This window comes from Pogoniulus pusillus, chromosome 2 (assembly GCF_015220805.1).
Source record: "Pogoniulus pusillus isolate bPogPus1 chromosome 2, bPogPus1.pri, whole genome shotgun sequence".
Classification (NCBI taxonomy): Eukaryota; Metazoa; Chordata; class Aves; order Piciformes; family Lybiidae; genus Pogoniulus; species Pogoniulus pusillus.
The window spans coordinates 35,987,597-36,000,695 of record NC_087265.1 but is presented as its reverse complement, the minus strand read 5'-3'; the positions used below and the strand labels follow the sequence as shown (position 1 = coordinate 36,000,695).

Below are 13,099 nucleotides of genomic sequence, written 5' to 3'. Positions count from 1 at the left end.
TGTGGCACTTGGTGCCATGGTTTAGATGGTGTTCGGTGGTAGGTTGGATTTGACGATCTCAAAGGTCTTTTCCAACCTAATTAATTCTGTGATTCTGTGCAACCAAAGGACCATGTGGTTTTGACCACTTGGAACATAAGCCCAAAATACTGAACTGTGTTGAGCCCTTTGCCAGTGCTCAACAGCTGGTTGTTAACATACGTCGTAACACTACACAAGTCCATCATCAAACATCTAGTACAACCCAAGTGACAAGAGCAACCACGGGCATCATTGTAACTTCTGTCTTCCAACTTACCATGTGCTTCTCAGAAATGCTTGACACCACCTCAGCTTCTTTCACATTCAACTCATCTCCTGGACTGAGTCATCTCTGGATATGTCTCTCTTCTTTAGCTACGGAGGGAGTATAAATGAGTAGGTTAGAACTGTCATCTGACTTCTAGATGCAGATGTCAGGAAAGGAATCTTACTATCTATACGTTTGACATAAACAGTCTTCACGGGCTTCCCAACAGGGCAGGTGAGGAACATTGTCCCAGAAATGAAAGCCACCAAGTGGGCATCAGATGGGCCTTATCAGACGTTCACATGCAATACCCACTGTGGTTGCTGCAGTGTGTGAGCACAAGACAGCAAAAACCTGAAGGGATACTGGCCAGGCTTGAAGAAATAATTTCATTTTATGCCATGATACTGTAAAGCAATTGTGCTCAGAGTGACTGTTTTAACTGACTAAATACATTTTTAGTACTTGAGCATCCAAGTGAATTGAATTGTGCTGGCAATTTTGCAATTAAAGAGGGAGAATAAATGACTGAGGCGCGGGAAAGAGAATAATAAGGCACTCCTGATACATGGACTAGAAGTGCTCAGGAGCCTCAAAGTCTAGTCCTATTTTGACCATTGACTGACAAATGTTTTAAAGGTAGACAGAGAAACATGATGTAAGTGCTCTCTCTGTCTTTTACAAACATAATACTGACTGAAATCTTCAACCAGTGTAAACTGTCAAACAACAGAAGTCACTAACTCCAGCAGAAGCAGTATTACAAGCCAAATCTGTTCAGCTTTTAAGAACAAAAACTTCCTTCTCGAGCATCTTTTCAAAAAGCCACTTGGTATGAAGACTGGATGAGGCACTTAGTGCCATGGTCTAGTTGACTGGATAGGGCTGGGTGATAGGTTGGACTGGATGATCTTGGAGGTCTCTTCCAACCTGGTTGATTCTATGATTCTATGACAAGAATGTAAGCAACATTTGAACTGTTATAAGATACATCAAGAAATATTTACATCGAAAAACGCAATTCTGATGAGCAAAAGCGTACTGAAAAGTTAGACACTCTACCTCAATAAACTGATCACAGAACCACAGCCTTCACTGACACTTAAAAACCATTTCACTGTTCACAGAAGTCTTCATCAAGAAAGGATATACCAGGCACAATAAACACTGTCGGGCCAAACACATTCTACTGTTTATTACACATATTACATTCTTAAATAAAAATGCGTCACATAACATTTTTTTTTTGCATAGATATCTTACAATATACCAATTTAAAAAAGAATTATGAAACAGACCAGTAACAAAAATAAATTTTTTTTTCTTCATTAATAATCTTGTAACATTAACATACCACCATCATATAATACAAATAATATTTTTAAATCTGAAAGACTTTTTGTACAGCAAAAAAACTGACAAAGTAATAGATTTATATATATTTATATATATATATATATATAAAAAAGCTTAAAAAAAATAAAATGTCAAAAAAAGGCAGAACTGAGGGCTACAAGATTGGGTACTTCTGTGATATATTAGAAATACCAGAGTAGGCCTGAGAGAACGTGACCGAGGGCATCTACAAAATGCACTTGTCAGACACATCTGGTAAAAGAAAAATTATAGTGCAAAATGAAAGTCCTTCAAGCAATGTTGTTTGTTTTATTTTTGTTATTTCTCTCTCTCTCTTTTTTTTTTCTTTTTCTTTTTTTTTTTTTTTTAATTTTACTATGAGGGAGCATACACAGTCCCTAAAAAAATCCCCCCAAACAAAAACCTAATGTGTAGTAGACATCAAGGTAGAAAGGTTTCAAAGAACTAGAAAGGAAACAGGCCACTTGGCAAAGTAAGGAGAAAACATCTCAGCCTGCATCGTTATCTTTTCAACTAGATGAACAGACGTGCTAAACTAAGGCCTTGTTTCTAAGAGAAAAGCTGTCATGGATTATGTGCAGTGATTTTAAATCCAGGTACTTAGACTGGTGCAACAACCTTCCAGTAGAGGTATCTTAATTGGTTGAAGCATTTTTCACACTTCAGCTTAACTGCATAGGATGCCAATGTAAATTCAATCCAGCAATCAAGTAATAGCTGCAGCTACAAAGTGATTTTTAACTAGACCGACACTTTAATGCAGGGCAACTTCCCTGGTAGAGACATGGCCTTGGTAACAGAACAGTGTTTAAACCAGTGTTTTGATCCACTTCCAGAATCTGACAGGCCTGGGATTTAAAACACAGAGGGATATGTAAGATCTGTGTTGCGAAATACAAAGTAAAGATCAGCCCTTCAGCCATCAGGCCTTTCAGGGACTGCACGTTAGCTTTTCCTTTCTCCAAAAGACCAACCATAAAGGCTAAAATTGTCACCTTTCTGCATACTCTAGTTCACTTCTGGTGTGTACATGCTAAGCCTTGGTGTCTCTCCCTTCCCACCTCCCCAGACTGGCAGCCTACTCATTCACAGTAGGCAGCAACATGTATTTCCCATCACTGAACACCTCTCCTACAGAAGCTGACATGATTTCTGAAATGCAGTGGCAACAGCAAGTGCCCTCCCTAAATCACAGCAATAGGCACGGTTGGCTACTACAAACTGTAAGTCAGTAGCTCGGTTTCTTCTACTGTGTTAAGTACATATGGTATACTGTTGTACATCTCCACCCAAGGCAGAGAACCATTTTTCTGGCAGTATACAGAAGTTAGGACCAAAGCACTTTAAAAAGAAATTAGAAGAAAAATCATCAAAGCTTTCATTTTGAGAATCACAAAGAGTTTCAACTTTGATTGTTACACCAAAAACGACATTAACAAGCATTAGGGAAAACTATAAAACCCTGTTTGAAAAAGAATGCCTGCATTTGAAAGTTTTCAGGTAGGGAAAGCCATTCTTGAGGTCATAAAGGCAGTTTACCTCCCCCATCTCCACATTTTTATGTATATAACTTATATATACAACTGTATTATTATATATATAATTTATATAGCATAAGCATGTCTTGGACTTCTTCCTCTAACGGAGGAGAAAAGTCTCAGCTTTATGAGGCAGATCTCAGTACCTGGTAGGCCAGCTCCTACAATTTTCATAATGCTAAACCTTGCCACTGAAGTCAGGGCAGTGCTGTGGAGGAGAAAGACTGCAGTAGTCATCCCTAAACTGCTAATAAATGGAGACACAAATGTGACAAAAGGAAGAAGAATATCTAAGCATGATATGGAAACAATCATTCAAGAAGGCGCAAATTTAATGCCAATGAAAGACAGGCAAAAGTTGTCAATGGGTAGTTGTAGCATCCTGGGAGGAAACAATTTTCATTCTTCAAGACAGAGTTTTTAAGAGTTATTGTTGAGCATTGATTTTTTTTTCTTGGTATGTGGGGATCTTTGCAAGTGCAATTCTACCTGATATCAGGAAAAAAATTACTCTAAGAGTGTTGGGTTGGAGGCATCACCCAGGATATGAAAGCTTAAAAACAGTCTTAATGAGTGGAATGACAGGATGTGACAAGTCCTGAATGAAATCAAGAATAAAAGCCCTTGATCCACTGGGTGCTGGCCTAAAAGCATTAAATTATTTACAAAAACTTCCTCCTTTTTCACTTTTTAAATTTAAATATTTTGACACACATTAAGGGAATAGGCAGAGAAAAGTAAACACTTAAGCAAGTTGGATTTTCATTAGTTTGTCAAAAGCACCATTTATGACCTCTTCTGTACACACACAAACAAATCATGTTAAATAGGAGGAGCAACCTTTGTGTTAGAGATAGCTAAAAAGCTCAAACTGTCTAGGGTCAGGACTGGTTCTGTTGATATCAGAAAAGTCACAGATATGATACACTCCATCACTGCAACAGTCATATTGATCAACTGCATCTTAGCCACACACCCTACCGATTAGTTATCTTTTTACTCCTGAAATGAAAACAGTTCCAAAAGCAATGGTCTGGGGGCTCTTCTAGCTTTTGGGTTCTTCTTCCCCATCTGTGTTTTGTCAGTGCTGAGTTAGTCTAAAAAAAGAGTAAACCCAGTTCCAAAAAAGTCTGAGGAAAAGAAGAAATAATAATAAAAAAAAGAAACCAAATAATAATAATAATAATAAAACAACAACCCAACAAATCCCAACTAACAACAATGAAAACAAAAACTAAACCAAAACCCAGCCAACTAAAAAACACCAAAAGAACCCAACCCCAGACATTAACAGTCACCTTTACAGAAGTACATTTTGGCTTAGATTTCAGGTCCTGGAAATGATTCTTGAGACATTACATGGGTCTTCCAGGCTAGCAAACTTGTATCCATAATACCAGCTTGGTCCCTGCAGTGGTGACACATCACATGGTACAATATTGCTTCAAACTGGTTTGCTAAGGGTTTTGGCCTTTGAAAATTCCCTCCTCTCTAAGTCTCCCTCGCAATGAAACCTTACAAAGTTTAATAAGGATGATACTATCAGAGTTCAACAAAAACCCTGCAGACCTGCCCTACAGCCTGTTCTGCCAGCACAAGACTGGGAAAGACTAGAACCAGTACACATTTAATCAGCAAGAGTTCTGAAATGTATCATAGAAACACAGCAAAGTTGATGTTGGAAGGTACCTTGGGAGATCACCTGATCTGTTTTAAAGATAGTTTGGTTACATCAGAGTGTTCAGGGCCTTGTCCAAGACACTGACAGAATCTAATATTTCAATTCATTCTTTTTCTTCCTCACTTGCCCATTTATCCAAGCAATACAATTTTCTGGCTAGCAAAACCAAACCCAAAACCTCTGTGATAACAACATGAAAAAGGTTGGAATCCCCTTTTCTGTTAGAACAACCTTTACAAAAGTCACATTGTATTTTAGGTTGCTCTTTATCTGCCAAGGGGAAAATGAAACTGAACAAAGGTGCACTAAAGTCCTGTTTCAGTCCAAAAAATGACTAAAATACAGCATCACATGTCCTCTTATTAGACATAGTACAAGTGAAACAATACATACTTTCAGTTTAAGGGAAAACAGCAATGACTATGTTGGAAAATCAGATTTTTTCTTGCCAGGCCTTGAGCTGGCATTATAAAAAGTGTACTTCTATCAGGGTATTTTTATACACAGACTCAGAAAATTTTCTTAGAAAAACTCTATACTGGTGCTTCCTAAATGACTTTTTTAAAGTCAGTTTTCAAATGAGAATCTTATCATAGAGTTTGTTTCAATTAAATAATGAGAAAATCTAGAATAAAGAAATTATACTGACACTGTAACATATGCAGGACATCTTTATCTGAAATATTCTGTCTGATTTTGGTGTCTCCACCACAAGAAAATTATTGATATACTGAAGTCTACCAGAGGGCCATTGTAGAGATCAGGTCTGGGGACACATGATGGATGAAGAGAGGCTGAAAGCCTTGGCTGAACCTCAGGAAGAGGAGGGTAAGGCTAGATCTTATTGCTGTCTACAAACACCTAACAGCATGTAGAGAAAAACTCAGAGATGCACAGAGGAAGAAGCAATGAAAACAAGTTGGAGCACAGAAAATTCCTACTTGAGACACAGACTTATACATTTTTAATTTTTTTTCTTCTTTTTTTAACCATAAAGCTTGTCAAATACTGGACCAGCTTGCACAGAGAGGTTGCAGAATTTCCGTCCTTGGGGATATTTAAAACTCATCTGGATACAGCCCTCAGCAACCAGATCTAGCTGGGAGTTGGCCAAGAAGGCTTCCAAAGGCCTCTCCCTACCTGCATGATTCTACGATTGACAGCTCTGCTCCAAAATGTTATTTAGCTATTCACAAAACCACATTTGTGTTAGCTGCTTCCTCTATGTACATTATTTTGTGAGACATTTCCTCCATTTCTTCTCATCCAAGGTGCTGCAGCATTGGAAACAACACTCTGACTTTCTTAAAGTGGCTTCTCTTGCAGATAGACAAATCTAGCACAAAGGAAACAGAGCTGAACTTCTCCTTTCTACAGCTGGATAACTTAGTCCTCATCTGTCACTAAATCACTTATTTTTGGATTTGCTTCAAAGAAGCCTTGCCAAAAGGATTAGTCTTTCCTCATAACTCCATTTCTACCCCTAGTTTACAAATAGAGGACAACTGTACAACTTTAGCAAGGAGACAGAAACACGAAAAGGATATAGCTACAACAGATCAGGCAAGTTTGAAGAGCACAGCTTAAAATACCTGTGAAGAAATAAAACTTGTCATTGTAAAAGACAAAGTCTGGAATGTGTCACCTATCATGCCTCTCCCAAATGGAGATGACTTCTACAGAACATCAGCTGTGAGTTAAAATTTGACTAAGACACTTGCATATGAGCACCCAAAAACTGAAATCCAGAGATTGACTGAGGACACCCTGTATAGAGGTGGAAAAGTTCTCCCTTTGCAAACAGAAGAGTCCCAAAGTTCAAAGTTTGGCTTCAAAGTTTAAGACCTGCTACAATGAGAGCCTGAGGAATCCAGTTAAGTCTCTTACCCTCTTTTTGTTTCCTATGTTTTCTAGGCTCTTTGGATCCACGCTTTAGATGAAGGCCTGCCTCTAGGACAAAACAATCAGAAACTTCAGCATGGTTTTTATCACGGGGCCCTTGTTCTGCCATATTTAAACAACATGCCAACAAGACCATAAATGACAACTGGAAGTAAATAAACAGTCTTGCTTGGTTATTTCAGTTTTAAATAGTCTAGTATTTAAATTGCCACTTAATAATGAAGGTTTGTAGACTACTGATATGATGTCTAAAGGCAGGTGTGTTCAGAGGTCAAAGGAGAAGAGTCACGCAGGTTAACAGCCAATGAGTATCATAGTGGTGGGTTTGAGAGTAGAGATTGTAGGACACTACAGTAATGAAATTCTAGGATTCTCTTAATCTTTCTTTTTAATCTAATGCACTGACTGGATGCTCTACAGTTTCACACAGCTGAGGTTTCAGTTCCCATTAGACATCTGGCAGGATGCTCTATATATTCCAACACAAATTGGATTCCAGGGCCCTCAGTCCCAGTAGAACAGCTGAGTGGAATGGCCATAAAAAGTATGCAAATACAGAAGTAGAGAAATACGAGATTGTCAGCAAGCAGTGCTCCACGATTTTCAAATGTATACATGTATATATAAGCATATATACATACACATATAGAGTATAGCTAGTTTTAAATCTTTGGAATAAATTCATGTTTTGTTTTCTCTCTCTCTCTGTCTTTCTTTTCTTTTCTTTACTTAACTCTCTCTTGCTCTTATTGTGAATGTTACATTATCGTCCCTAAAAGTTGGTTAGGTTTTGGTCCATATTTCATGCCATATGAGCCAGACATCGTATTTCCCCTCTGTCCCCTAAGTGTTCAGTTGACAGTCACAGTGTTTTGTGAAAACTGTGAGGAAAAAACAGCATCTTTTGAGCAAATTTAATCTCTCACTGGAACCAAAGGTTGCAAAACGCTGAGAATTCAAGTGCCAAGGATCTCTCGGTGATGGCTCTTAAGCATCTATGGAGTTTCTTTTCTTTTTTCCCCTAAGAGTACATTTTTAACTCCCAAAACATAAATTAAGGGAAATATTTAACAGTCAGTGAGTCAAAACAGTCAAAGAAGGGCAATTGCTAATACATTATATAAAAGAGCAGCAACCATTTATGGACCACACGCCATTTTGTTTCATTTCTAGACACATCTTGTAGGGATGTTCCCAGAATATACAAAATATACAACCTAATGACCACCTGCCTGCTTGCCTAGGCCATTTTTCATGGTCCTAAATGCAGTCTTTGGAGTCAGGGCCAGGGCCAAATAGTTTCAAATGTAAGTTACTTTTTTTGTGTTTTGTTTGTTTCTCTTTTGTAATGAAGACTTTAATCCATTTCGAGCCACCAAAATCAAATTTTCAATAGGGCTGAAGGGTGAGCATGAGACCTCCACTTCTTGATGGTTCACACAGTAGGCTGAAATGGATCTCTAGGCTAGTAATACTTTAGACCAATCATTCAGAAAAGTCTCAGTGCTGTATGTAAAATCCAACCCTTCCTTCACTGGTCACATTTTTACACATTTTCATACAGGAGCAGGCTACAGCATCAACTTGATGCATAAAAAGAGGACTTTGATAGATTCTTTAAAAGGTTAATGCTGAATGAAGCCATTGTACATGGAAGCGGTTCTCAATTTCCCACTCAGACACTGGAGGAGGATTTTTGGCTTGATTTTTTTTTTGTGTGTGTGTGTGTATGTGTAAGATACTCAACAAACATTAGCTTTAAATGAAAATGTCTGCAGGTGCTCTTTACACAAACAGAAGTCTAGTGTTTCAAATTGGTTAATAGAAGAACAGCAAGAAAAAGCAACATAATTCATCTATAAGTCACTGTGGGTTGTGGCTAACATGCTCACATGATGTGGAAGGAATCCTGTAGTCATGCCTGTGTGGCCAGTCCCAGATCAATGTCCAGGTGAAGACAAGGAGTTCTGAAGATCACTTGTTTGTGGAGAAAAGAGAAAAAATGTTTAAGCTTCCAAATCAGCTTTTAAAGTTTTTTGTTCAACAAATAAACAAGAAGTCCTAGCTATGGCAATAAGGTGAGGCCTAGAGAGATATTAGGTGCCATTTCTCATGGAGTTATCCCTTGGCCACTTAGCCATCATGGCAGCAGCTTCCAGAGTCCTTAGTGCATATGTTGTGCAATAGCCAAAACAAAAATTAAAATAACAATAACCAACAAAAATATAGTCCTCCATGAAGTCTACAAAAACTCAGGCCAAAAAGAGGGTATTTGTGTCACAAGTGTCACTCCACAGTCTACTGCCATTAAGGCCACTGGTATTGACTTAAAAGGATCTCAATAGCTCAGTTCTAGGAAGAAGAACCAAAACCAAGACAGGTCAAAGTGTCTGTGAGAAGTTTGATGCGCTGAACATTAGGAATTCTCGGACAAAGAACAAATGAACCAAGAGGTTAATTTTGGCTACCAAACTGGGATTTGGTTTTCTAGGTCATTGTTTTCCCCCCATCTATTTAAAAAGAAAGTTAGTGCTACAAATATGCAACTTCAAGACAACATATTCTCCTACTGAGTTGCACTTAGAAGCAAGTTAACTAAGCCCGTCCCACGGCTGTCTGCCTGCAAGGAAGCCTTCTCGGTTTTCTTTGATTTCCATTGGCAAAACCAGGAAACAAATCCAAGAGGGACGAAGGACTGTAAGCAATTGTTCCTTCTCATTCACTTCACATCTATACCATTTCCTTGCTTGCATCTTCTCCCATCCAGCTGGGGCAAGGCATAAAGAACCGATGTATGTACTGAAGTAACTGGGTGCATGACAGTGTGAGTGGCCTCTGTACAGAGAATTACAGGTGATCAAGTCCTCTTCTCCTGCAAGGTAGTGTGTTGTAATTGAGTTCCACCTTCATCTCACAACACTTAGCTCAGATGACATCCATGCCAAGCTGACTGCTATTTAGATGTGTCTCTTCATATGGAGGGCAAGGTGATCAGATCTGGAAAAACACCTGCAAAATAAAACGAGTGGGAAATGAAATAAACACAGGATTTGGAAAAATAGGGTTCCACTTCCTTCCTCTTTACGTACAAGAGGAAATGTATATTCCAATTTAGAGGCATTCCCTAGGTTATCTATGGATCACTACCAAACTCTATGTGATTGACCACAGATGGCTAACTGTCCTCCTCTTCAGCAGCTAAATAGACTACCCTTCTTCTTCAGGAATCTTATCATCTATAAATATCTTGGGGATGGGTGTCAAGATGAAGGCAACAGTCTCTTTTTGGTGGTGCCCAGTAAAGGACAAGGTACAATAGGCACAAGGCAGAACACAGGAGGTTCCACAACAAAACGAGGAGACACTTCCTTATGCTGAGGCTGACAGAGCACTGGAACAAGCTGCCCAGAGAAGCTGTGGAGTGTGCAGCCTGCCCTAGGTGATCCTGCTTGGGCAGTGGGGTTGGACTCAATCTTTAGAGGTCCCTTCCAAACCCTAACATTCTGTGACTCTGTGATGATGCAATTGCTCTGTTCCTCTTCCTCTCTCCCTTCTCTTTCACTGAGTTAACCATCAGGGAAGAGTGCTCCACTACACACCAGTAATACAAAATAAAATATCTGGTGTTAAGTGTGTGTGCATATAAAAGAAAATGAAATAAAACACACCAATTTTGCTCAAGCACTCGGCAACACCAGTCTAGAAGAGACATCAGCTTTCTGAAGTGCCCGGTATGTGCAGTAAGGACTGAAGTAAAATGCCAGTTTTGACAGCTGAATTACTTTCCTTTAGAGTTTGTAGGTTGACAATTCATCAGGCTACATATCCCTCTCTCTGTGCTGGGAATATGCATGGTAATATGTGGATGTCAATGAACACTATCTCCCTGAAGGATGCTGAGAAAAGATAAGGCATTATGGCATTCTGTAACAGTGAAAACAGAGACAGAGAAGGCAAGGAAATTATAAATCACATGAAAAGTGTGATAAAACCAGAAAAAACCCATGCCAGGACTTTGGCTGTCTACTTCTGCTCTTTATCCACAAAGCCATTCTACTCCATCTCATAAGAAAACAGAGTGCTTTTACATTCTGAACATGTAGATGGATGTTGATGAGATGGTCTTAGAGCAGCAGCCCTAGAGAACTAGTTGAGTTTTAGGGCTGGTCTAAACATGAAGTTAATTGATAATAAGGTAGGGCATGAATTTGAAATTAAGCATCTATTCTTGATTAACTCCCTCTCTAAAGGCTTATGACTGCCTTCTTCTGAAATTACTTAATCCACTTGGGAAGTGGGTTAAGATACTCAGAATGAAACACACTCTAGGAGAAGAGCAACCCCACAAAGAGTTAATCAGACATTACTATTCTAGAACAGCTGCACTGTAGTAGACATGCTGCAGGGCACTTACAGCAGCCCAGATTCAGGCACTTGACACTGCCAAGATATTGCCAAAGCCATCAGGGGAAGAAGTTCTCAAGAGGCCAGTGCTATCTTCCCTGGCATTCATCAGCAAGTTTGCAGATGACACTAAGCTGGGGGCAGATGTGACTGAGCTGGAGGGCAGAAGGGCTCTGCAGCGGGACCTTGACCGCCTGCACAGATGGGCAGAGGCCAATGGGATGGGGTTCAATAGCTCAAAGTGCAGGGTGCTGCACTTTGGCCACAACAACCCCATGCAGAGATACAGGCTGGGGTCGGAGTGGCTGGAGAGCAGCCAGACAGAGAGGGATCTGGGGGTACTGATTGATACCCGCCTGAACATGAGCCAGCAGTGTGCCCAGGTGGCCAAGAGAGCCAGTGGCATCCTGGCTTGTATCAGGAGTGGTGTGGTCAGCAGGAGCAGGGAGGTCATTCTGCCCCTGTACTCTGCACTGGTCAGACCACACCTCGAGTACTGCGTTCAGTTCTGGGCCCCCCAGTTTAGGAAGGACACTGAGATGCTTGAGCGTGTCCAGAGAAGGGCGACGAGGCTGGTGAGAGGCCTTGAGCACAAGCCCTACGAGGAGAGGCTGAGGGAGCTGGGGTTGTTTAGCCTGGAGAAGAGGAGGCTCAGGGGTGACCTTATTGCTGTCTACAACTACCTGAGGGGTGGTTGTGGCCAGGAGGAGGTTGCTCTCTTCTCTCAGGTGGCCAGCTCCAGAACAAGAGGACACAGCCTCAGGCTGCGCCAGGGGAAATTTCGGCTCGAGGTGAGGAGAAAGTTCTTCACTGAGAGAGTCATTAGGCACTGGAATGGGCTGCCTGGGGAGGTGGTGGAGTCGTCGTCCCTGGGGCAGTTCAAGGCAAGGTTGGATGTGGCACTTGGTGCCATGATCTAGCCTTGGGCACTGTGGTAAAGGGTTGGACTTGATGATCTGTGAGGTCTCTTCCAACCTTGGTGATACTGTGATACTGTGATACATATCAAGACTGCCAGTATGCAACGATTTTTGTTTTACTTTGTACCCATTAGAAATGGGATTGAAAGCACCAACCCACTTCATACTCACCATCACTGATGGACAAGCAGGCAGTGCTTCTGGCTGCCCACCCCAAAGTCCTAAAATGGAGTCTGCCTGTCAGAGCAGCAGGACTCAAGACACTCTCACAAATTCAGCTTCTACTAGATACTGCAAGTTGAGCACCAAAATCCAGGAGGTTTCCAAATCCCCTGCAAATCTTGGCTTGTCTTCCTTCCACTCCAAGCCACAAAACAATGGCTTATTTATTGTAACTGATTGCAAAAAACATCTATTATAAACATTACACAAAACTCCACATATCTGTGGCTTTTTGAGTAAACTGGTTTTGTAGGCTCCAAGGACACCATGAAAAAGTTCCTTCCACAACTGACTTGCTTGGAATGTCTTTTTTGCTGCCCCACAGATTTGGAACATAAAATAAGCCTCCAATACTGGTCTGAGGACTACCCAAATGGCTTATGGTGAAAATCTGGACGGCTCATACATGGGCACAGAATGTATTTACAAAAACATAGTACTTGAGTATTTAATATTTTTCAGAATGAAGAAAGTAAAAGAACAAATTGAACTGCTCAGTTAAAAAATAAATAATTAAAAATCAAAGATTAAAACAAAAAAAAAGGAGCACTCAATCCAAAGGCAAACATCCAGCAGATAAACATTCTAAGCAGAAACAGGCTGAGAAAGAGAACACCTATGAAAACTAAGAGTTTTTAAACAGGATCTTTTCTGTCCTGCTGGCAGAATTTCCCTGCATAGGCAACCTGTTTACATCTAGACACATAGATGAGCAATCACCAAGATCAAGAAGTGCATTTTTAAGACAAAGAAACCTTATAAGAAG

At 40.2% G+C, this 13,099-nt stretch overlaps 1 protein-coding gene across 2 annotated transcripts in view; it reads right to left on the bottom strand.

Annotated features, from left to right (window-relative positions):
• Positions 1–336: 336 nt before the first annotated feature.
• The window catches only part of KLF7 (KLF transcription factor 7), a 71,006-nt gene continuing 58,243 nt past the window's right edge, over positions 337–13,099 (bottom strand). Inside the window, exons 4-5 of one of the 2 annotated variants that reach the window (XR_010306218.1) lie at positions 8,680–9,796; positions 337–396 (exon numbers count right to left, since the gene is read on the bottom strand). Coding sequence is in view for 1 of the 2 variants with exons in the window: in XM_064161028.1 (XP_064017098.1) it covers positions 9,745–9,796 (52 nt within the window). In the remaining variant the exon portion in view is untranslated. Of the gene's footprint in view, positions 397–4,405; positions 9,797–13,099 lie in introns of those variants that run through there. The other variant, XM_064161028.1, reaches the window with a different exon arrangement.